Source organism: Protopterus annectens, chromosome 10.part0, assembly GCF_019279795.1.
Source record: "Protopterus annectens isolate FY-2018-M chromosome 10.part0, PAN1.0, whole genome shotgun sequence".
In the NCBI taxonomy this organism is placed as follows: domain Eukaryota; kingdom Metazoa; phylum Chordata; order Ceratodontiformes; family Protopteridae; genus Protopterus; species Protopterus annectens.
This window is the reverse complement of record NC_056744.1, coordinates 1,457,720,052-1,457,745,102: the sequence shown is the minus strand read 5'-3', so window position 1 is coordinate 1,457,745,102 and position 25,051 is coordinate 1,457,720,052. Positions and strand designations below refer to the sequence as shown.

General features: G+C 38.5%; 1 protein-coding gene across 1 annotated transcript in view; it reads left to right on the top strand.

Moving 5' to 3' along the window:
- Positions 1 to 25,051, top strand: part of TTC39A (tetratricopeptide repeat domain 39A) — a 2,407,335-nt gene that overhangs the window by 1,708,562 nt on the left and 673,722 nt on the right. The window contains exons 10-11 of the mRNA XM_044086086.1: positions 3,237 to 3,304; positions 5,195 to 5,254. Of these exons, the coding sequence (XP_043942021.1) occupies positions 3,237 to 3,304; positions 5,195 to 5,254 (128 nt within the window). The remainder of the gene's footprint in view (positions 1 to 3,236; positions 3,305 to 5,194; positions 5,255 to 25,051) is intronic.

The window sequence follows — 25,051 nt, the reverse complement described above, 5'->3', positions numbered from 1 at the left end:
ATGTATTCCAAAGGATTCCTGCTCTATGGAACAGGCTTCCCATCCACATGAAGCAGAGTTCATCCCTGACCCATTTTAAGCAAAACCTTGAACACAGGATGGGAAATCGTAAATTAGTAAGTTAACTAATCCCAAACTAACATAGCCCACCCCCTACATAACACTTAGCTACTTCTTACTAACATACCCAAACCATATAGGTGTCCAGTGCATTCGAGGACAACACGTGGTTGTGTTACATGGGTAGGTTTTTAAAGATGCAGTATGAGTCTATGAACCTATAAAAGCAAAACAAAATAAAAAAAGAAATAAAATGTACCTTCAGACCCAAAAAAAGAAGTTAAACAATGCTTACTTATCCTTTGTTGATTGGGTTAGTCCCACTAGGCTAGTAGCCTCTTTTCAGGGTAGACCTGAGATGGTATTTAGACTCTTAGGGAAAATTTGACCAGGGCATCGGAACTTCCCTACATTTTTTGATAGCTGTGGTGGGGTCTTTTACCTGAACTATCACTAACTCAAGCAGATGGGGCCTCGATTTAACATCTCATCTGAAGGACAACAAACTCAGGAGTACAGCATCCCCCTTATGCTGCACTGCAGTGCCAGTAGTCAGTCTACTTGGTGCGGGAATAGAACCCACAGTCTTCTGCACCATAGGTGAGTGTGTACCTGTTGCATCAGTGACACCAGCAGACTTACCAGTCTGTCAGCTGCTTAATAAGAGACTAGTAAAATAAAGTATACCATAACACCTTGAATTACATTTAAAAAGAATGGTAACTAGCTGTCCCAAATGGGTGGCTCTCAGAAACTCTGAAAAGTCTCCAAAGCTATTTTGTGGCAGATCCTGTTCTATAAAGGCACTGACAGCCAGTCTCCTACAACATATGATGGAAATAGGCAAAATTAACAATAAACTCGTTAATATCAAAAAATAAATAAAACAGCTGACCAGAAAATTATAGTTTGTTCAATCTATTTATTAAAATCCATGTACTTTATAAAAAATCAAGCCACAAGAATCCCAGCCCCAAAACCACCAAAGTAAGAGAAGCCAACTAAAGAAAAGCTAAGTAAAAGAGAAAAAAAACACAGACTGCAGCATATGAAAATTCCTAAATAGGGTATAGACCAGTCTGCATGTATGCTTTTAAGAATTAAAGCAAATTGCATGTGTGCATCACCAAACAGCAGCAAGCAGTGATATAAGAATATACGAATAATGGACAGAGGTGGCATCTAAATGCTTTATTCTGTGCATGGGTCTCCCTCAAACTATCTGTGGTATGATCCCAGTTATTCTCCCTAGGAGTAATATATAATTATATAATTATCCACCATGAGTTGGGTAAGACCAATCTAACACAACGCAAGATAGATTAATTCAAACACCAAAAGAGAAGCTGGCAAGCTTAAAAATGGCCCACAGTGTTAGGTGGGCTGACTTCTGTGAAAGTGTGACAAGGCATCTTGTTGCTTATGTTGAGTCTTCTACTTGAATATTTCCTAAATAAATAATATCTCCTTCAGCTTAGAGAAGCTATTGTAGAAGAGGAGTGACTCACTACCTAAACATTCTGCTATTTCTGGTGATGAGGAACCAGATGATTCAGACTATTTCTCCTCCTTCTCAAAAGAAGAATCCTTGGATGACTGTAGGGCTGATGATGCCTCATGAGGGAACAAGAAGGGTTGTGATCCTCCAGGAGAGAAAATCTTTCAGAGTGGTGGGTATTTTAGTTTACTTATAAGTTTAAGTACCCTACATTACCAAAGCACAGGAAAAAACATTTCCCGTACACACTGAAAAGAGTGTAGAGTCCACTTCACAACAGATGTGATAATTGTGGTAATGTAGTTGCTTGCCTGGTCACTAAATTGCTTAAGAATCTGCCCCGTCACTGCAAATGTCTGAAAACAGAATGCTTTGATGCTGTACAAGGTGGTGTACTACCAAAAGCTTGGCAGGTCAGTTGTATAGAAATTATGTCAGACACTAGGCAAACCAAATTTCATAACAACATTTTAGTAACAGTTGCACAGTTAACTGATTAACCTTTTGAGGGGAAACAATGATGCAGACATTTTTTCTTCAAGCTCAGTCATCAATATAAATTATTTTAGTGTCCAGATCTTCAGGTTTTGTCTGTAAGAGTTTGTAACTGTTTTGCTAACAGGAGCTTGTCTGAGTGCCCTGAAGGATATTAAAGTGTGTGGAAGCATGTCTTCAGTAGCTATGATCTTGACTGATGAATTATTGATAAACTCCATGATGCCTGAATTTAAATTAACCTGCTTGGCAATGATAACAGCTAAAGTAACCAGCTCCATTGTGCTAGATTGCTAGTTAAGGTCCCAGATTTGGAAAGCTGGATTCTGCAGCTAGAATGTTCACAAGACCAGGCCACCCTTGAAGGTGGAGAAGTTGGTAGGATGAACCTTATTTAGCACTTCTGCTATTTTTCCTGCCAGCTGTAAATTTATGGGACAGCATAAAATTACATCACATTCTTTTTTCCCACCTTAGTTATAAGTAAAAAAAAATAAAATATTCTCAGCCTGTTTAACTGATTAAACCAAAAGGAGTAGAAAAACAATTCTCTTTATAGTGAACTGATTAAACAAAAGGGGAGGAAAATTATATACTTGGTTAACAAATTAACCCAAAACAGGGAGCAGAGCTAACTGTAGATGTTTTCAGGATGCCATTTTAACTGGAAATTCTTTTTGGTTATTGTTTTTTTTAGGTATCTGCTTAATGTTAAAGTCAGTGACTGCTGTACTGAGTGTTTTGTAATGCATCTTTCCCTTTCTGTATCAACTGTAAACAAAGATACTGTGAGATGGACAAGGAGATTTGTGTAATTTTAAATGATTTGTTAATAAATATTTTGGATAGATTATCTACATGTGCTGTACCTCTTGGAAAGAAACATAGCATGAACAGGTATATTTCTTCGTTAACTTTACATAGCTATAACAGTGTTAAGAAACCTTGTATACTTTTTCTTTTAAACAGATAGACTTTTATGCCTCAAGAATATTGACAATGCCACCATAAAGCTTAAACTGGTGAGGGTTTGAAAAAAAAATCAGTATTCATTTGTTTTGTATTTTACTTTTGTTTATATGCACAAAACTAGTAATTATTCTTTGTTGATCTTATGTGTGACTGAGATTAATGCTTGCTTAAACATTGTCACATTTGTAGACATATCTATTTTTATTTTAAGGAACTGGTGATGGAGATCTTGAAGATGCAGAAAGATTACTTCAACCATATTTAAAGCGCTACCCTAAAGTAGGATTTATTTACTTTTTTCAATCTTGCATGATTTATAAAAATATATCCATATTGCAATTAGTTGCTGGGCAGTCTGCTGTGTAGCATAAGACCTATGCACTTCCATGCCACTGAGTTGTTTGAATATCTTACTAAGGAGTCATATTTTGGAGTAAGGCAGAGTAGGAAGGCATATTGTTAGTTGGACGCATGTCCTGACCACAGTTGAGACCTCATTGTGATGTCTGAAAACAGGGACCAATAAAAAAGCAATACATGGCTGTAGACAAATGATAGTGTAGTAATTGCAGATCTTACATTTCTGAGATGATATCCAGCTCTGTCCCATCCTAGTCCCATCATGTAATTACAGGGATATACTGTCTATGACCACAAAGAAGTGAACTACTTTTAAGAGACCAAAGCTTGAGAGGCACTGAACATGACAGTTTTATGAGGTATATGTTTGAGAGCTGTTGAGCTGCATAGTAGCCGACTACAAGTCAGACTGCCGACCAGTCACAAGTGGAGTCCCAAAGGGTTTGGTCCTGGGTCTTCTCCTGTTTGGTATCTACTTCTCTGAAGTCCAGGCCAACATGAAGGGACTCTGGCTGACAAACTTCGCAGACAATTGCAAGTTGGGAGCTATTATTAACTCCCCAATTGATGTTGACATCCTACATATAGGCCTCACTGAGACCAACAACTCGTGTTGGAACCATGGCTTAAGCTCAATGCCAAAAAATGTGTCATCATCCCCTTTGGGAAAAACCCAGTTCCCATGCATTACCACATCAATGGTAGTCCACTGAACACAGAAGGCGTTGTAAGAGATCTGGGAACACAGGTTGACAGCAACCTCTCTTTTGACCACCACATTACCACTGTAGTTAGAAAGTCCTTCTGTGTGGCACATCTCATTACTAAGGGTTTTGCATCCAGGAAGAAAGAGGTCATTGTCTCCCTCTACTATTCCCTCATTAGGCCAATCATCATGTACAATGCCCCATTTGGCATGTACCTCACTAGACACCTGCAACAACTGGAGAGGCCACAAAAGTACCTCACAAAGAGGATCCTAGGCCTTAAACACTTGTCCTATAGGGATGGACTCAAAAAACTCCAAGTGTTCTCATATTACCTACTTAGAGGCAATCTCTGCTTGACTTACAAAGCCATGTCTGACCCAGCTCTGTTAGAAATGCTACATCTAAAGAAATTCCAATCCCTCCACACCACACTCTCCAGAGACCTCACCTCATTACCAGAATCAACAGCTGGAGGGATAGGTTCATAACCCAGAGACTGCCCATGCTATGGAATAGACTTTCCATACATGTCAAGCAGAGCACCTCACTGGCTCTCTTTAAGAGAAATCTTGATGATTGGATGGGAAATAGAAAATGCCCCCCGGGATCACTCCAGTGGCTTTATTCGACAGAGGCACTGGGAACTAAGGTTGTGTGGCACGATGCAAAGGTAATCCTATGGGCTAGGCTTGTAAAGGCTCCAGGGCGAGTAGCTTAGTACACACCTATGAACCTATGAATGGTAGACCAGTCCACATGATTTGCAGGTTGGCCTGCTCCATACCCACCTTACTCTCACCACAAGGAGAACAGACATGTCAATTGGGCTTCATCACCAAGAAAGAATGGGATTTAAGGCTCTAATGTAGCTATGGAATGCATAGCTCTCCCATTGGATATAATGGGATGACAGGATACAGAGAGAGAAGCTATCAGAGCAGGGTCCTGCAGATATCGGGAGATGAAAAAAAGTGATGTATGTTATTGCCTGTCTACCTAATCATGTTTAAAGAAGAAAATAAACATGTAAATTAACAGAGACCCAATTGGAGTGAGAGAAATGGAACTAAGCATCATTTTGTTTTCTTTTCCTTTGTAGGGTGCCATATTCCTATTCTTTGCAGGAAGAATTGAAGAAATAAAAGGCAACCTTGATACGGTGAGCTACCTCTAATATGGAGGTGTACATTTAAAGTCTGTTTCAGCCATAATGGTGTTATTCAGGGATTTAACCTTTGTCTGTGCTAGCAGTGAATTTCAAAACCTCCATATAATTCATTGTGTTGTACATTATTTATTCTTTATGAAAGCTATATGTGCAGTGACTCATGTATTGAAATCAAAGAACAGCAAGTGAAAATTTCAGCTACACAGCCAAAGGTGGGGTGATGTATAAGGAGAATAGAGCAATGAGAAAGCAATGGTTGATCAGTAAATCAGGCACCTGCTTAGCTCCACAAAGTAAACATAAACATAACACAGTGTCATGGTGTTACAGCAGGTAGAACTCCTTTCTGTCAATTGCAGCACTGTATGACTAATACAATCTCTTGGTGTTACTGTGGCTAGTACTTTCCTTTCTGTCAATTGCAGCACTGTATGACTAATACAATCTCTTGGTGTTACAGTGGCTAGTACTCTCCTTTCTGTCAGTTGCCGTACTGTATGATTAATATAATCTCTTGGTGTTACAGTGGCTAGTACTCTCCTTTCTGTCAGTTGCAGTACTGTATGATTAATATAATCTCTTGGTGTTACAGTTGTTTGTACTACTTTCTGTCATTTGCAGGACTGTCCTTTCTGCATGTTGCAGGACTGTATGATTAACCAGTAGTCATGGTGTTACAATGGATTGAATTCCTTTTTGTCAGCTGCAGGACAGTAAGATTAACACAATGTCATCATGTTACATTGGGTTGTACACCTTTCTGTTAGTTGCAGGACTGTATGATTACCACAATGCCACAGTGCTACAGTAGATAGTATTCCTTTCTGTCAGTTGCAGGACTGTACAATTAACATAATGTCATGGTGTTATAGTGGCTAGTAATCCTTTCTGTCAGTTGTAGGACTGTACAGTTAACACAATGTCATGGTTGTTATAGTAGGTAGTAGTCCTTTCTGTCAGTTTCAGAGCTGTATGACTAGCGTAATGTCATTGTGTTACAGTGGGTAGTGCTCCTGTCAGTTGTAGTACTGTATGATTAACGCAATGTCATGATGTTACAGTGGATAATACTACTTTTTGTCAGTTGCAGGACTTGGTGGTATGCATGTTCTCCTTGCGTTTGGATAAAAGTTTTGTGGCTCTTTTGAGTTCCTCCCAAATCCATGCTTATTACGTTGACTGATGATAGATTTGTGTTGTGGAATCTTTTTTTCCATATTTTTTACATAAGTAAGCCTTTGGATCGATTGCTCTCAAAAAAATTATATAAAGAGATGGAAATTAAAAATGTAAGATAATCATAAATTAGTTTAGTAGCAACTTTTGACCATACCAATAGTGCAAGTACATTATTGAACATAAGAAAAATGTGAAGCCTAGAAATAAAACTCTAAACTAAATAACACTAAACTAGCCAAAACATAATGCTGAACTAAAACACAAATAAATTTTAATTCTCAGTATAGTACAGGAATGTAGCCTCGGTGGTGCAGCATTAGCATTATCGCCTCACAGCAAGAGGTTCTCCCATTTGATTCTCGGCTGGAGCGCCTTCTGTGTGGAGTCTGCATGTCCCCCCCGCGGTCGAGTGGCGTTCGAAAGACATGTGTAGGGCTTGCCTTCATTGAAGGTTGGGCATCGAGCTGGCACATCTTCATCGTAAAAATCTACTGCCAATCATTAGCAGACTGGAGTTCCGCTGTGGCGACCCCTAACCGGAAAAAGCCGAAAGAAGAAGTATAGTACAGGAATAATATTGCAAATTTACCTTGACATTGTTAAGATTAAATCTTACCTCAGAACTCAAGTGGAAATCCACCTATGAGAAAACCTTTCATAAAAATTTATGTAACACACATGGGTCCTGTTCAGTAGATTCAGTAGACTGGGTGCATTTATTGGTTCCCTTTGAAATTAATGGGAAACAGTATTCTAAGCTAAGAAACACAGAAAAGAGCTGGGTAACCGGAAAATGTGGGGCTTTGTTGTGTAGTAGATGAAATATATTCTGCAGTGTTAAGGAACATGTTTTTTGACTTGTGCCAGTTAGCAGACATTTAAATAGTTGATACCCTTTTGTTCAGCAGTTTATTGTTGAAACTCTATTAAGAGTACTGTTCTGTATGACAATATATAGTTTTCTATGCAGAAGTGTAAATGTGTGTTTTTTTACTTTCTGTAGTAGTAATTCTTCAGACAAGATGCTAAAGTGCTAGTAACTTCTTCTTCAAATAAATAATACACAAATTAAATATTATGTACTTCCTAGTGCAATTCAAGTGTTGTAAAACTATTCTGTAATCACTAGAAATTATGTAATTTGATATATGTGCTACCATTTGTGAGCACTCAGATGTTTACTAACACATCTGCTGCATAAAATGGGTTTACCTCAATACTTCTGGCAATTTGCATTATATTCTAAACATTTTTGGCTCCCACACCTGACAGTTGGCTGGTACTAGGGGCTTTCCTCGTCCACTGGGTTTACCAGGCTTTCCTTCCTGTACTGGGCTATCTCTGACTCATGCTTTGAGCTGGTAAGGAGATTGAGGCACATAGGACAATGTCATATTGCTGCTGAGCAGTATTTTATTTCCTTAACTTCCAACTCCCTTGCATGCAAAGTGTCCAAGTATGGATGTGCAATGGGGTGTGCTAGTGTATTGCCCTGCTTTTGTGGCAATTCAGCCACTGCTCTTGCTTTCTTAAGGACTACCCTCATGTGTGTGCTTGGCCTCCGTCATGGATCAGCCATGGATCAGCCATGAAATACACACAGGCACACACCTTTTCACAGGAAGGGCACGCCCATTCTTCTATTACAGCAGAGCCGCTAATCAAACCCAACTCACATGGGCTGCAGTGAGGGCTTTCTCCCATTGTGTCCAAGCGCTAGTGACCATTGTATTCTAAACTCTGAGGAAAAGAAGTGATAGTGTTTCATAGTTCTGAGTTTATTTTTCTGGTGTGAAATACAGAAAGCCACTTCGACAGTTGTTCTGACACTTGTATTTTAGTGCTTTTTCCTGAAAGTGTTCTCCCTTTAATTCATCTTTTTTCACTGAATTAAGCTTTTATCTACTTAAGAAAGTTGGTATAAGAGGTTTGAGACAAAGCTGTATCAGATTACCTGATTGCTTTATCCTCAAATTTGCACTGAGAAATAACTCAGAAGGATAGGCATGCGGTATAGGAAAAATGGACACTAGATTATAAACACACCTATTGACTGGAGAACTTGAATGATAGCATTCACTCCATTAATTTATATACATCTTATTTTTATTATTATCTCCTAATACTTATTTTGGACTATGTTATTTATGTCCTACACTTTAAGCATAACAATGTTACAACAATAAATAAATACTACAGTTAAAAGGATTTTAAAATCATATTCTCCATCCTGGAGACAGATTGGTTATCCATGCTATGGTGAGCAGTCAATTCCTTTAGCATATAGAACATTTACAATTTTGAGGTATACAAATGTGATCTTTAAATCTCATTTCACTACCCGAAGTGATTGTTCAGTATTTTATCTAAACATTCTCCCCATTCTCACTAAGAGTAAATACATTTTTTTTTTCATTTTTTTCTGCTGTCTTCAGAAGTACCTGTGTATTTGACCCCATGTCACAAAGCCCCCTGAACTCTGCTGCATGTAATGCTCATTTTGCATTTACCCCACATTCATTCACTGCTCTCACTCCACTTCCTCAAGCCAGTCTGCAATTTATATTTTCCCTCTTTTTGTCCCAACGTGTATTAAAATCATCAATTTTGTATCCTGTTAGTATTCTTTATTATTTACCAAATTTCTATAATGATGTGAATTTCATTAAATACCCTTTACTGCTTGTTTCCTAAGGTATTAATAACACATTTAACTATCATGTTACAATGAACATGTCACCTTACCCTTTAAATTGATGACTAAATACTGTTAGCTATAAAGCTAGTTGGCTACATGCCTGTGCTGTGTATATTAAGAAAATAGTATACACATCCTATGCTTGTTGTAAAAACCATATAGACATTCTGTGCATATTGTAAAATTCGTGAGCACATACTGTGAATATTGAGAAAACTGATAAATGTAAACATAAAATAATGGCATTTCCTAGTAGTAGAATTCTAATAACATCTTGTTGTGCCCTAATGACATCCATTGACCATATAGATTCATTGAACACACAGTTCCTTTTCAGAAATTATCTGAAAGCAATGTCTGATTAAGTGACTTGCAGAAGGTCACACAGTAGGTAAATGAAAACTGAAGGAATCAAATCATGTACCAGAGGAACTGCATTTCACTGCCTTAACCCTCTGTGACAACTTCCAGATTTATTGTTGATACCTTTTTCTTCAAGAGAAGAAATCAATCAAATCATTCTTAATAAATTAATTAGTCCCCTTATTAGTAGTAGTATAAAATAAGACTACATCCACTATAGCTGTCTGACACATCCTAAGCAACCATTCCCCTGATGTGTAGACGCAAAAATGGCTTTTATGTTGCCTGATGTAATGATTTTTAATGTATTTTCCATTATTACACCTGAAGAAGCATCCTGTGAAAGTGCTTGTGTTTGCTGTTATTAAATCTCTTCGAGAACCCGGAGCCTTGCCTTTGCTTATTTTTTGTCTTTGGATTGCTTATTAGTTGGTGCAGAGGTACCTGGATATCGTTGGGACATTTTTTCTTGTGTACTTGCTAATTAATTAGTCTTGTTTTACTTGTATTTTTCTCAAAAGGATTTGAGAGTCAGTTATAACATATCAAACTCATGCAGGAAAAAAAACACAAATGCTTCCTTTAAAATGTTATCTAGTTCCCTGTAATTTAAGGAAAATTACTTTTTTGTGAAAATTCACACGTGCATATGATACAGTATATTGGCTAGATCCTCAGTTCCAACTTGGCCTTATACAAAAGCTCGAAGTCTTCCACTAGCTCATGTCTGTGACCCTATCCCATCATGCCCTAAGAAAGCTCCCCAGATCTTGTTCGCTAGTAAACAGATCGGGTGCTTCTTGCTGGCTCTGGCTAAGTGGAATATTTCCTTTTTCAATTTTTGGATAATTGTTCTTTAATTACTACTGTTCTATTTATCTAGTGTTAATTGAATAGTTTAGAGTGTTCATTTCTGCTGTTTTGTGCTATTGGCCATTGTTTTTTCCTCTCAAGACCTTTCCTCTCACACTATCCTGGCTTAAATTTTACTCCTAAGCCCGTTTTTAGTTAGAGAGCTTCCTTTCTTTTAACGTTTAGGCTTGTTTAAATTAGAGAGCCCATTTGATCTTAAGTTTTGTCTTCTTGTATTCCTCTATATTTTGTTGTAGTTATTAGCTTCTTCTTGTTAAGCCTGTTTTTAGTAGAGGGCTTCCTTTCCTTAACTTTTAGGCTCATTTAAGTTTGAGAGCCCATTTGCTCTCTTGTATTCATCTGTAAATTACTAGCCTAGCAAGTTTGAATTAGATTGCTGCCTTTGCCCATTTAATTTATAGGGCATTTTTTCTCCATTGTACTTGTTTGTTGTTTAAAAGAAAAAAAAGTTGTAGTATTTTGTTGTAGTTTATTAGCTTCTTCTTGTTGTTGTTGCTATTTTCTGAAATGTCTACTAAGCAGTCTAAGGATAGTAAACCCTCAGGGTTTAAAAAATGTGTTAAATGCAGCCAAAAAATGTTTGTTACTGATGGGTATACAGTCTGCGTGTACTGCCTCGGAGCGTTACACCTTCAAGCGTCTTGTGCCATATGCCATTCCTTTAGTCATAGAGTACTGCTGGAGAAAAAGAATAAATTGATTCTAAGAGGATTGTTGAAGACCCCTTTTTCGGAAGCTATTGAAGAAGGCCACGGTCCTTCAAAATTGGAACATTCCCACTCTTCCAAATCAGACAAATCAGGAAAAAGGTCATCTTCTTCAGAGGATCAGTTGGAGCCGACAAAAAAGTTGCAAAAATTTCATCTTCATACCTAAAGACTATCGGGCCCGTTAAGCCTTCCACATTGGCTGCTTTATACTTGGAGCCATTGGGTTTTCTGGTATGGAACCGTCCCTGGAATTGGAGCCAGTGTCTCCAACCTTAAGATCTCCCTTACTACAGGTTTCCAGATCTCCTGCTCCCTAAACTCGATCCTCCAAAAGCCTCTCTGATGATGATGATGTGGACACCGGTGCTTGCCAAATTGTTGTCAGATCCAACCCAAAGAGCTTCAGAACCAACTAAGCCTACCTTTTCACCATCTATTCCTCCTCCAATTAATCCTGGACTTCAGAGCCAGAATGTTTAGAACTGGTCGTAGTGGAACCGTCAGAGCTGAGACCTATCTCAAGATCTTCAGACCTGACTACTGCTCAGATGTCCTCAGTTCCATCTGAACTTGACAAGTCTAGGAGCCGATGCACTCTGGTTGAGTTTGGGGAGGAGAGTCAGATCGGACAATTGTTGGATCCGAACCTGCTTCTCGTGGCTTCTGCGCCTGAGAGCTCAGCTCCTACATCGGCCTCGGAGCCAACACCCTTGGTTCCTGGGATGCCTTCTGGTTCTTGGAGCCGAGAGTTTCCTCAGATCAGGGGTGGGGGGCTTTTGGGGTGATGAGAAGAGTGCCGTCTCCACAGACGGGTCCACTCTCAGGTCTGGACATTCTTCCCCCATAGGCACTAGTGTCTGTTTTGGCACCACTGCATTCACAGAGATGCGGAGACCCTAGGCCTCAGGATGCCCCATTGAGTGAACCCCCCCCTCATCTGAAACCTCTCCAGAACACCCTTCTGAAAAGGTTCCTCGTAAGAGACTTTGCAGGAGGAAGCATTTAGACTCCCCAGAGGAGTCCATCTCGTCTGATACAGACCTTGATGAGTCAGAAGTGTCCCCATGGTTGTCCTCTGAGGATGTCTCCTTTGCAGACATCCTGGAGATTCTTAAACAAAGAGGTGGCTGGAAGGCCATCAACCCTTCTGAGGAGGGTCAACAAATCCCACCTGTAAAAATCACATATATATATATATATATATATATATATATATATATATATATATATATATATATATATATATATATATATATCTGAAGGGTTTTGTGTCTCACCCTTCTGCCTCTTGGGTGTCTCTGCCTTTCCATGAACTGATGGACCTAGTTTGTCGAAAGGCATGTGAGTCTGCAGACTCAGTGGAGCCTGTTCCCCAGAGGCAAAACAAATTCATAACATCCTCTACAAATAAGAGTTTTCTTACAAAAGATGTCCCAGTAGATGCTGTGGTGGTGGCGGTGGCCACCAAAAAGGAACTTTCAGAAACATCCTCTTTAGTCCATCCACCGAACAAGGAGTCTTGTACGATGGACAGATAAGGAAAGTGGACCTTTTCTTCAGTGACCTTTGCACTCAGATCACTGAATTATCTCACCCACTTTACCAGACAGAGAGATCTTCTGAAAGAGCTAGGGGATACTCTTCAAGGTTCAGTAGCTGAAGGGTTATCAGAGAAGGTTTCCTGTCAGCTCTCCACCTTAAACTCAGTGGTCAACTCCTCCATGAGACTCATTTCTTATGAAGCAGATCGAGCAACTAGGGTAGCGGGTTCAGGAATTTCCCTAAGGAGACATTCCTGGATGTACTTGTGTGACTTTGTGTAGCCCTTTAAATCTTCTTTTCTTAATGCCCCTTTCGATGGCTTGTCCTTGTTCGGGCCAAAAGTCAAAGACACACTAATCAGGTGTGAACAAGAAGGAAAAACTATCTCTGCATAGGAGTCCATTTTTTCCTACCTTCTAGACCTTATCCAAAAGGTCAAAAAGGAGGAAAAATGTGGTTCCAAAAATCCCAGAGAGCTTTTCAGGACACACATGTTGGGGGAAGCAGTAATGGAAGAAGCCAACCACACAGCAGAGGGGGTCTGCAAAATCAAGGCGACAGGGAATCATTCCGTCAAGACAAACTGGCAAAAAATTAAATACTGTAAAAATAAATTCGACTGCTGACTCCAAAATATATTCCACAAAAGAGCATTTATTCAGAACGGACACAGTGAAGTAAGCGCTTTCGTCTTACTTTAGTAAGTAAAATTTCTTCAGACAAGGTATCCCAGTGATTGTATGTCCTATATACATAATTAACAAATCATGTGATACTACATTAGACAATCAAAACCTATCTAAACGTTATACTGTATCCATTTAATAAAAAATTTAAAACCTACCAAATTGTTAAATATATATTAAATTCAAACAAAATATATTAGAAAACAATGTATTAAGAACAGTCTAAGGAAGTGGAACTTTAAGATTCGGACAAAGTGTGACCTTAAATTAATGCATACCTGAAATATCTCTAAATAAATGTGCAAGAAATGCAAACAATTTGTGCAAAAAGCATATTCAAAAAGTAAAATCAATGTTGATACATGTCTCTCATTTCATGAAATAAATATTGACACAAACCTGCTACAATATAAATTAAATTAATTCCCCTTATTATTTACAATTGTTTAAGGGAATCCTACTCATCTTTGAATGCTCTTTAATTTTAATGTACAGGCTAATGAACTCAAATTGTTCAAGCCTGGTGGGCTATAGGCATTCAATCTAATTAGCCACAGAGGTTCGGAGATTTCTAACATTAAACTAATGAACTCAAATCGTTCAAGCCTGGTGGGCTATAGGCATTCAGTCTAATTAGCCACAGAAGTTCGGAGATTTCTAACATTAAACCCAATGGACCCACTCTAAGGTTATAATGTACTTGATCTATAATTCGAAAACTAAAATTGTGTTGTGAATATTCTTGAACATGTTTTGCCAAAGCGTTTTCCATCTTTGCTTTCCTAATGCTATATAGATGTTCATATACTCTGTCCTTGAGTTTACGGTCCGTTTTGCCAATGTAAAAACAAGGACAGAGTTTATAAGTTGCCAAGTATACCACACCCTTGGATAAACAATTGAATCTTTTGTTGATAGAATACTTTTTACCCCTAATGGTAAAAGTTTTACCCATTTCCATATGCCGACAATATGTGCAACTTTCGTATTTGTACATGCCCATAGTTCTTGAGATAGGGGTCTTGGCTCTTTGTAACAAATTTTTAAGGTTAGGGCCTCTTCTACAGGTGATCCTAGGGTTTGGTTCAATAATAGGGGCTAGATCCGCATCTGACCTTAGCAAATCCCAATTTTTGCATATAATCTGTCTTATAACAGAAGCATCCAAACTAAAAGATGTAATGAAAGTAAGCCTAAGTGGATCTTCTCTATTAGTAAATGGGAAATTGGCCTCAAAAGTTGATAATTCATTGGAATGGAAGCTGGATGTTAAAATGGGGTTATATTCACCTGTTGCCCTTTTATGTTGGATTTCGAAGGTCATTTCATCCAGTAAATGGGTGGGGTAACCCCGTTTTAAAAACATGTCATATAGTATTTGACATTCGAGTCTAAACTCCTTTGCTTCAGATACCATCCTAGCTGCTCTCACTAGTTGGCCCTTTACCACTGATCTTTTCTGTTGGTAAGTGTGACAACTGGTGAAGTGCAGAAACGAGTTTGAATATGTTGATTTCCTATCTATCAGAGCTTTAAATGATTTTGCATCTTTATCCTTATATAACTCCATGTCTAAGTAAGCTATACTGTTTAAGTCCATATTGTGGGTGAACTTTAGAAAAGTAGTTGATTCATTTAAGTAGGTCACAAAACTTGGGATGTCCTCAACCATGCCTTCAAACATGATGAATACATCATCCAAAAATCTCGTGTAGTAATAGATGTTATTCGTAAATGGGTTATCATTGAAGACATGGTGGAGCTCCCAGTGGGCCATCATCAAGTTGGCCAAATTTGTACCACAAGGGGAGCCCATAGCGACTCCCGTTTTCTGCAAAAAATAACTACCATTAAACATAAAGTAGTTGTTAGTTAAAATTAAATCTAACAATTCTTGTAGCAGGTTAATTTCCCTTTCTGAAGCACCTTTTATTCGAATTAGGCTGGTTACCCATTCAATACCAAAAATCAGGGAGACAGGGAACCATTCTTTGGTAAGTATTTTCATCGCTTCTGAAAGGAGGCCCATCTGTCCATCTATGGAGGTAGTCGGGGGTCACTTATCTTTATACCCAGAAGCCTGGCTAAAAATAACAGACGTGGGTACAAAGCATTGTATCCAGAGGTTACTCCATACTCTTTTCTTTCCCTGTCTCAAACATGAATACCGTCCCTGACATTCCACCCAATCAACGGGAACAGGCATCTCTAGAAATACAAAAATTGCTAGAAAAGAGAGTCATCCAGATAGTCCCCACAGTCCAAATAGGATCCAGAACTTACTCAAGTTTCTTTTTAGTTCCAAAGAAAACAGAGGACTGGAGACCCATTCTGGGTCTCAGCAAATTAAGCAAGTCAGTAAGATAATCAAAGTTCCAGATGGTAACACTACAGTCGATACCCCCTTTTCTGGGACAGGATGATTGCATGTGTTTCATAGACCTCCAGGATGCGTACTACCACATAAAAATGGACAGCTGATCAAGGAGTCATTTGCGCTTTCAGCTGGAAGCCAGTCACTACCAGTTTCGAGCTCTGCTCTTTGGTCTCACTACAGCCCGCAGAGTGTTCACCAAGTGTATGGCAGTAGTCACGTCTCACTTGACTACTGGCTCCTAACCACCACCGAGCATCTACTAGCAATAGCAAGAGACACCACTTTGCAGCTCTGCTCTCACCTAGGAATCACAATAAACTACGAAAAATCTGCCTTGTTGCCATCTCAGTATATCGGTTTTATAGGAGCAGATTTAGATACAATAAAAATGATGGCAAAACTTCCTTCTGAAAAGATTCAAGTTCTATGATGTCAGGCTCTACTTCTACTTTCCAAGAAAAAAATACAAACAACACAGTCCTGAAAGTCTTGGGAACCATGGCAGCAGCAATAACCCTAATTCCATTAGCATGTTTGCATATGAGAATTCTACAGTGGTAAATGTTCACTCAGTGGTCCATGCAGGAACTACCCATGTCCCTCCAAATTATAATAATGGAATCCTGCAAGAAAGACCTTCGTTGGTGGCTTCACTCTACTCATGTGACATTTGGTCGACCCTTTCTTCTTTTACAACCTTTAGCCACAGTGACCACGGACTCTTCCCAGATGGGGGGGGGGCATTATCTGGGGAGGACAATCCAAGGCACTTGGCAGAATCACGAGGCACACTTGCACATCAATGTACTATAGATAAGGGTGGTGCGTCAAGCGTTGCAAGCATTCCAGGACTCTCTTCCGCTAGGAACTATTGCAATACAAACAGACAACATGTTGGTTGTTTCGTACATAAACAAGGAGGAACCAGGTTTTACCCCCTTTGTTGAGAGGCCCTGAGAATATGGCAGTGGGTGACCTCCTCCCAGTGCTTTCTGATAGCAGTGCACATCCTGGGGAAATCCAGCGTGATAGCAGACAAACTCACCAGAGCAATTCTGATGACTCACAAGTGGTCCCTAAAGCAAGAAGTAGCGGAGATGATTTTCCGCATGTGGGCCAGCCTTGCTGCGACCTTTTTGTCATGTCCATGAATGCCAAATGTAGCAGCTATTTTGCACTAATCCCCCCTCCGTGGGAGTCACCAAAGGATGGACTTGTACACGATTGGCCCTCGGGTCTCCTGTAAGCCTTCCCTCCCTTTCCATTGATACCCAAAGTTCTTCACAAAGCCAGTTCCTTGGGAAGGAATTTGATACTTGTCACCCATACTGGCCTCATCAAATCTGGTTCCCCTTCCTTTGGCCTCATCTCCAGGAGGAGCCGTGGATTCTGGACACAGTTCCAGACCTTCTGACTGATGCATCAGGGATATGCTCCACCACTGCCTTCAATCCCTCAAATTGACAGCTTGGCTGCTCTGATTCCAAACATAGCCAGGCTCTCTAACCTTTCACTATCAGTGAAACATATCTTGATCTCATCTCATAAGGCTTCAACGAGGAAGTTATATATGAGCAAATGGAAGAGATTTTCTTTTTGGACCTTGAATAACCACATTGATCCCTTCTCTGCCCCTATAGCTTCCATTCTTGAATTCTTTGCAAAGCTGTTTAATGAAGGTGCAACTGCAGCTACTATTCAAGTTCAGTTAGCAGTGATATCTAATTTCCATATAGGTGAATCAGGGCCGAATATGATGTCCCACAGACTTTGCAAGGCTTTTCTTAAGGACACTATTTTATTAAGACCACCCATTAAAGCCCCTCCAGCACCATGGGACCTGAACTTTGTCTTATCCCATTTGATTCTTCCCCCTTTTGAACCTGCATCATCCTGTGATCTAAAGTTTTTAACTTGGAAGACAATCCTTTTGATAGCCATCACTTCTGCTAGAAGAGTTTCAGAACTACAAGCATTGTCAATAAAGCCCCCCTACATGCTTTTTCCACAAAGTCAGAGTATCCCTACGAACAAATCCATCCTTTCTACCCAAAATATGCTCAGAATCTAATTTGAACCACTCCATAGTCCTACCATTTTGTTCCCCAACTATGGCAACAAGACAGAATATATGCTTCAGTTAGATGTAGATAGACAATTACATTTCTACTTGCATAGAACAAAGGACTTCATAAAATCTGACCAATTATTTGTATCATTTTCAGACTCTAAGAAATATTCTAGTATATCTAAAGTCACACTTTCGAAATGGCTGTCAGATTGTGTTACCTTTACCTACAGATCTCAGAACAAACACCTCACCTATAAAGTCAAAGGCCATTCTACAAGAGCCATAACAACCTCTTCTGCTTTTTGGGCAAGACTACCAATTGATATCATTTGTGCTGCAGCAACATGGGCAAGGCTTCTTACCTTTATCACTCATTACAAAGTGGATTTGGCCTCCAGGAAAAGGGCCTCTTTTGGGTTCAATGTTCTGAAGAATATTTTCCCTTGAGCCACCCAAGAAATATGGTGCTAGGGACACTGTCCCAACCAGTTAAGAATAAAGGTGAGATAAGAAAACATCACATAAAGAAGTTCTGTACTCACCATAATGTTCCATGTGTGTTGTTCATCTCACCTTCATTCTTACATCCCATCCTCCTTCCCCCAACCTTTGGCTCCTGGAGTGGTTATAATTGGAAATAAATATTCTCCGATCTTCTTCATTGCTGTATAAGTTTTTGATAGTTTTATTGGTACCTATTGTTATATCAACAAACAAGATCTGTAGAGCTTTCCTAGGGCATGATGGGATAGCGTTACAGCCACAAGATAGTGGAAGACCTCGAGCTTTTGTATAAGGCCAAGTCAGAACTGAGGATCGGTTCTGAACCCAACCAGTTAAGAATTAAAGTGAGATAGACAACACACATGGAACATTATGGTGAGTACATAACTTCTTTTGATTAGCTTTTTTATCTCCAGGAAAAACTCCTTGTAAGAAGTTAACACAGTTCATTGCTGAGATGCAGTTAAAAAAGAAAGTTTTTCCACTGTCCGTATGTCTGACAGATTGAAAAAATTGGAAATGGTACCTACTTTCAATTCTTTTTTTTTTTCTTTCTAATAAAATGTACTCTGTCAGGGACTGAAGTTCCAGCTGCCTTATTCCCCACATCTCCTGATCTCCATCAGGATGTCCAACAGTCTGTACAAAGGTATAATTCTGGTAAAGTAGGATCCCTTTTTTCCTCCCATCATTGCCACTGCTTTCCCCCCTCTTTATCTGCCTTTTTGTCATGAATTTTATAAGCAGATGAGAAAACTTACTAGGTTCCTGCAGAAAAATTGTATGGCTTGCCAATGTTAAGAGGTTCCTAATTACTATCCATCTTCAGCAAATTCAGTAAATTCACTGAGATGCAAAAACAATTCAAAACAAGGTATTTATTGTTCAGAATAGAATGGCAGCAAACTGAAATTACATAATGCAAAATATAGAGTAATCTAACATGGCAGAACTACAGACTTTAAGTCATGAAACAAAGTATAGGCTAGTCTTATGTGATAATATTTTGGAAAATTCAGTGGCAGTCTAGTGGCTAGAGAGAATAACTCAGGCTCAAACCTGATGGCTAGCGAGAATAACTCAGGCTCAAACCCTGTACCTTGGATGGAGGTAGCAAGAGCCTGAATTACCTTTTATTATAGGAATTTTCTAAGTTTATAAGATCAATATTTGAAATTTGTCCATATTTTTGGGGCTGTATTCCCCCATTATTGGCTTTCTCCAGGTTTTTTATGTGCTAAGAGGTTGAGAGCTATGGTGAGAACTGAATTAACTGAAAACGTTTGGGGGCTGTATTCCCCCATTATTGGCTTTGTCCAGGTGTTTTGTTCAAAGAGGTTGAGAGCTATGGTGAGAACTGAATTTACTAAATGATAGCCATTTAAGTTTCCGTCTTTCTGTCTTTCAAGAAACAGCTGATTTGGCATAATGGTATGTTGCTCTGATGGTAGTGCACAGGGTCCTGGGTTCAAGACTTGGCAGTGAAATGCATGGTGGTAACACATCATTTTATTCTAGCAACTTTCAAAGATTATACAAGCAATGTCTAAAATGTGTCCCTGGTTTTTGGGCTTTTGTCCCTCCCCCAATAAATTTTAGCTTTTTCCAGATTTCTTGTGCTGCAAAGTTGAGAGATACAGTTGAGTGTCAAGTGGATTTTACAAGGAGCTGAGAGCTTCAGGAGAAGAGAAGTTTAGTGCTGCTTATGTGGAGTCTGTTTGCATTGTTAATAGCACAACAGGTAGTGAAGTTGCTTTTGATGCAGAAGGCTGTGGGTTCTACTTCTACATTATGTAGATGCATTGCTGATACTACACTGTGTTGCACTTTTAAATGGCGTGGATGCTGCATTCCTGAGAATGTCCTCTTTGGCGGAGATACCTAGCAACTATGAACCTGTTATCAGTTTGTGATCCAGTCCCTATTGCAATATTACTAGCTTATCATTATTTTAGTGTAACATAGGCAATTTATTCCTCAAGTGAAATATGCACTTTATTTGTAGATGTAACAATGAACTATAAAGTTGTTTGCTAGCAGCAACCTCTTCATTAGTTACAGATCTCTTTAATGTGAAATTATTTAGATGACTTTTACTTCTGCAGAGAATGTGCATATTTACTGATACTAGTGGATTGTACTAGTGGATTGTAGAAGTTTAAGTGGTGGTGCTGCGGTAGCGTTGTCGCCTCACAGTTAGACATTGCACGTTCGATTCTCAGATCGTCTTCTGTGTCGACATGCGTGAATGGGCGTTCCTTCGTTGAATGTTGTGCATTAGGCCCGGCAAGCTAGCATGCAAAAATCTACTTCCAATAATTAGCGGACCGGAGTTCCGCTGTGGTGACCCCTAACCTGGAAAAGCTGAAAGACAGGTTTTGTTTAGTGGATTGTAGAAGTTTGAGTAGACTTTTATGATGGAAATGTTCAACATTTGGCAGTTTTGTCATTATTGATGCATGCATTTTGTTTCATTGTTTACTGGAAAAATTTTCAAAACAATACATTTAAAATGCCCTCTAACAACTGTACTGTATTGTACAATATAATTTAATACAATCAGGAAGGTGTATACAAAGAACACATATATGTTTCATGTGCAAGGGTCCTATGATTTGAAAAGAGCTCAAAGTTAATCTTTATCTGCCACTGGCCAGATGTATTTTCTTTGAATGTGGGTTTCAATGCTGTTTCAATGAATGTGAGTTTCCAGGGCAGAGAAGTTTTAATGCTAAGTCTATTTTCATTGTGAGACTGCATTGCTTTGTTTAGCAGGTGTCTATTACTGTTTGTGCTGTAAAATGTAAAATAAAACTTTTAAATGAAAGCCAATTAATTGTAGAAGTAAAGCAGTATGCACATTACAATGTTTATGGTAAATGGAGTGAAATAGCCAAGGTATTGGACATTGGAATGGCTGCAGGGGGGAGGCCCCATTTGACCATGATTTTGTGAGGGGGAAGGGTGGCAAACTCAAAGAAACCCCTGGCTGAACTATACCTCTCAACTGTGCCGATTTTCACAGAATCGATTTTTGCTTCTTATTTTTGGTTTGTTCCTCATAAAATTTGTGGTTTTCTGGCAAAGCATTTAGGAATGAAGTCACTAAATAATGACCGACATTTGAGTTTCAGACTTCATAGCCTTCAGAAAAATGCATGCTAAAGCAAGACCTGTTATTCTATCAGCTGTCTAAGTTTATAGAAGAGCAGTGTTTAGTACTGTTTGTATGTTCCCCCAATATATTTGGCCTTGTCCAGATTTCCTGCGTTAAGAGGTTGAGAGGTACACACAAATAAATCACTTTATAGCATTAGGTATATCCAAACCTCTCAACTGTCCCTGATTTTGTCTCAAAATGTTGCCTCCCCCTAATAATCCCGTCGCAAAATGGCAATTTTGGAAGAAAACGTGGAGGGTTTACAATTAATAAATAATTGTAATGATCAGAGTTATAGATTTTTATTTCAGAAATACATGTAGATTGTTTTATTTTGTCAGCTGCTCAACTTAACAGTACTAATATTAAAAAAGTGTCACTTCTTTGACAGGTTCCCAGCTGTATTGTGTGGCTATTTTATATTTTTGCATCACATTTTTGGTCCATTTTTCATAAAATTGTGGTTTTCTGGCAAGTTAATGGCACATCATTAAAGATTGAAGTTAGAAGATAATGATAGACATTTGAGTTTCAGATTTCATACTCTTCAGAAAATTCATACTAATGCAAGACCTACTACTCTATTATCTTTCTATGTTTATAAGAGCAATATTTAAAAATTGTCCTTATTTTTGGGCCTTTGTCCCACTTCTATTTATGTCTTTGTCCAAAGTTTTTGCTCTGAGGTTGAGAGGTATGACAAATGTGTCAGGGTCATCACCGTCAGCCTGAGACATTTCAAATTGTGACATACTTGTTGCACCCCACCCCTCCACGTAGTGACTCTGGATGTGTCCAAGCAAGGCAAGGAGCAGTTATGCAGTGTAAGTATGCAGAGTATCTCGCCATCCAAGGTAGACATAAGTACTACAGTGGCTTTTCATCTGTCCTTGATTTTTCAAAATGTTCTGGTTTTCCATCATATTTTTTATACTGTTGATTTATGCTTCTTCTTATTCAGAAAATGCATGTTGTTGCAGTGCATGTTGCTCTGTGTTTAAGTAACAATGCTTTAATGACCATCAGGTAAGTTTGTCTGAGATTGTAAGATTTAAGTAAGCTTTAATAAGCATACTGTTAAAGAATTACCAACATTGAAATCTTTTTTTTGTTGTTGACATGCAGAGAATATTTACATAACTAGATAATGTATAAGCCTTAAGTATTGAAATGCATATAACAGTATTTGTAAAAAGGACAGGATTACAGTATTTTCAGAAGCTCATTACATTTGTTGGAAATGCAGTCATCTTTGCAGGTTTTACCCATAAACTAAACAGAATGCCAATCTATCATGTGTGGTCCATAACCTGTGCAGTAATCCTTTAAGCAATTTATCTTAGCTTGCTTCTTGTTTGCTGTTCATTTTTTACTTTGATCCCATTTTCCCCATGAAACAAGTAGATAGTTGTTGTCTGGCAGCAGGTCTTTTTTGAATAAGAAACGTTTTTACAAGTGGGGGTATCACAGAGATTAATACTTTCAGCATGTTACTTGGTACTTTTATAAAGCTGAATATAAATTATAATTAGAACTGCAGTGCAAGGAGAAGTGGTTTGAGTTGAGTGCTGCTTGTTTTTTTATACTTGATTTTGACTGGCATTCCAGTAATGTATTTAAAAAGTAATTTATTTTTTTCATGCCTCACAACCTTTTTGTTTCCATATAGATATTAAGTAAGCTGTCGTATATAGCCAATGCATTGAGATGTTTTTTTTTCTTCTACACTTCATTTTGTCTTGATTTGACTCTCATAATGATGTTCATAATGATGGTTTGGTACCCAGGGCAGTGTATTTAATTAAAGTCCTAGTTTTTGTGGTTTTGAGCATAGCTAAGCCCCTTTCTGGTTGGACACACACCTTCCTGTTGGCCCCACCCATTCAGCTGTCTCCTGCAGCCCCAATTTGATTTGAAGTCACCAGCCGCCACTGGGAAAATTCCTTCAAAGTATAATTCATATTCTTAATTGACATTAGAAATATGCAATCATCATTCAGAAAGTGCTGCTACTTATTACATCTCTACATATTCTCATACTTTGTACTGTTTCTCATGACTTTATCTGTGCAGTAACTTTCCTTTACACAAACAATGGTGTATTAATTACAGAATTTGGTAACTCGACACGTAAAAATCAACTACCAATCATTAGCGGACCAGAGTTCCGCTGTAGCGACCCCTACCCGGGAAAAGCCGAAAGACGCAATCAATCATAAGATGGCAAGGACAAACTAACTGCTTTTCTTAGACCAGCAGTGTTCCATAATATTCCTTTGTATCATAACATAACAGTGCTGTAAGTTCCTTTCAGACTGACAGTATTTAGTTGCTGTACCCGTGCTTCATAGAATACAAACATATATTTTAGTATGAAGTACAGAAATCCATTTTTGACAATTGTTCTGACACTTATATTTTAGCACTTTTCCTCTCTAATTAGTAGCTCAGTGTTTATCAAACAATATTTGTTAAACACATGCAAAGTTAGAATATAGTTACATTCTTAGTAACAGACAAAATCCTTCTGTAGTCCTGTGGTTCAGAGAACAGATATCTATGCAGATTCTTCATTTTATTCATAAACATGTAACCATTGTGGTATACTGCAGTAATTTTCAGCTATCATCTACACAACATTTTCAGTACAGTAAAGATTTAGCATTTCATTGAAAATGTTAATGCTGGGAACATTTCTGATATTTGCAATATTTCTGGCACTAGTGTGGAAGTCTTCCTGCTGCTCGCACTAGTTATGGCTTGAGGAAGCATTCAGAAACAGTGAAGGAAATTTAGATGTGCCAGATGGATGGAGACACTTGACAGCATTCCTGAGGTGGGGAGTCTGTTTTAAGTTAAGTTTTATTATTGTGAAGTTAATGTTGGTGTATCAGAAAAGGCTGTCAGAATTATAGTCATATTCCTCAAATATATAGCAATAACTGGAGCTGAACATGGTGTTATTTGTAAAAGTGATTGTATTATTATTCCTTTTATTATCATTAATATCATTGTAGTGTATGGAGTGCCACAATTATGCTCTAAAATTGAAACAAAAGATAAACCTGTTACGTGCTGCTGTAAGACATGTCCCGACTGTAACAGCGCTTTCAGAGATTTGTTACACACCCCAAGTGCTGTTACATTCTAGTATCAGGAAAAGGATGTTCCTGCATTCTGTGGCCCCTGAATATCTTTCCTCATATTTCAGCAAAGGTTTACAGATATCAGTCTGTAACTTATTTAAATTTGGCAGTATTTAAAAACTGTCCCGACTTTTTCCTGCAGTTATATTTACTTGTTATCTATGCAACAGCACTCATAAAGTGCTTTAATGGCTTTCATACATCACTGTTGCCTTGCTTATTTAAGACATTTTGTAAGACTTTAAAGAATGTAGTTGTCTTTGTTTGGGAAGGTGTTGCCACATTACAATAAAACAGCTTTCTTTTTATCTTCATAATTGGCAGCCTGTCTTTTTTTCCTTGCAGTATAATTTTTTGCACCACTATTATTAGTGATGATACTGACCTGTATAAAGCTAAACTGATCCAGTCCATTTCAGTTCTTGCTGCTTTCCAGTCATTGGTTGTTTAGCTGTTTTTCCATTATGAGAAATAAGCCG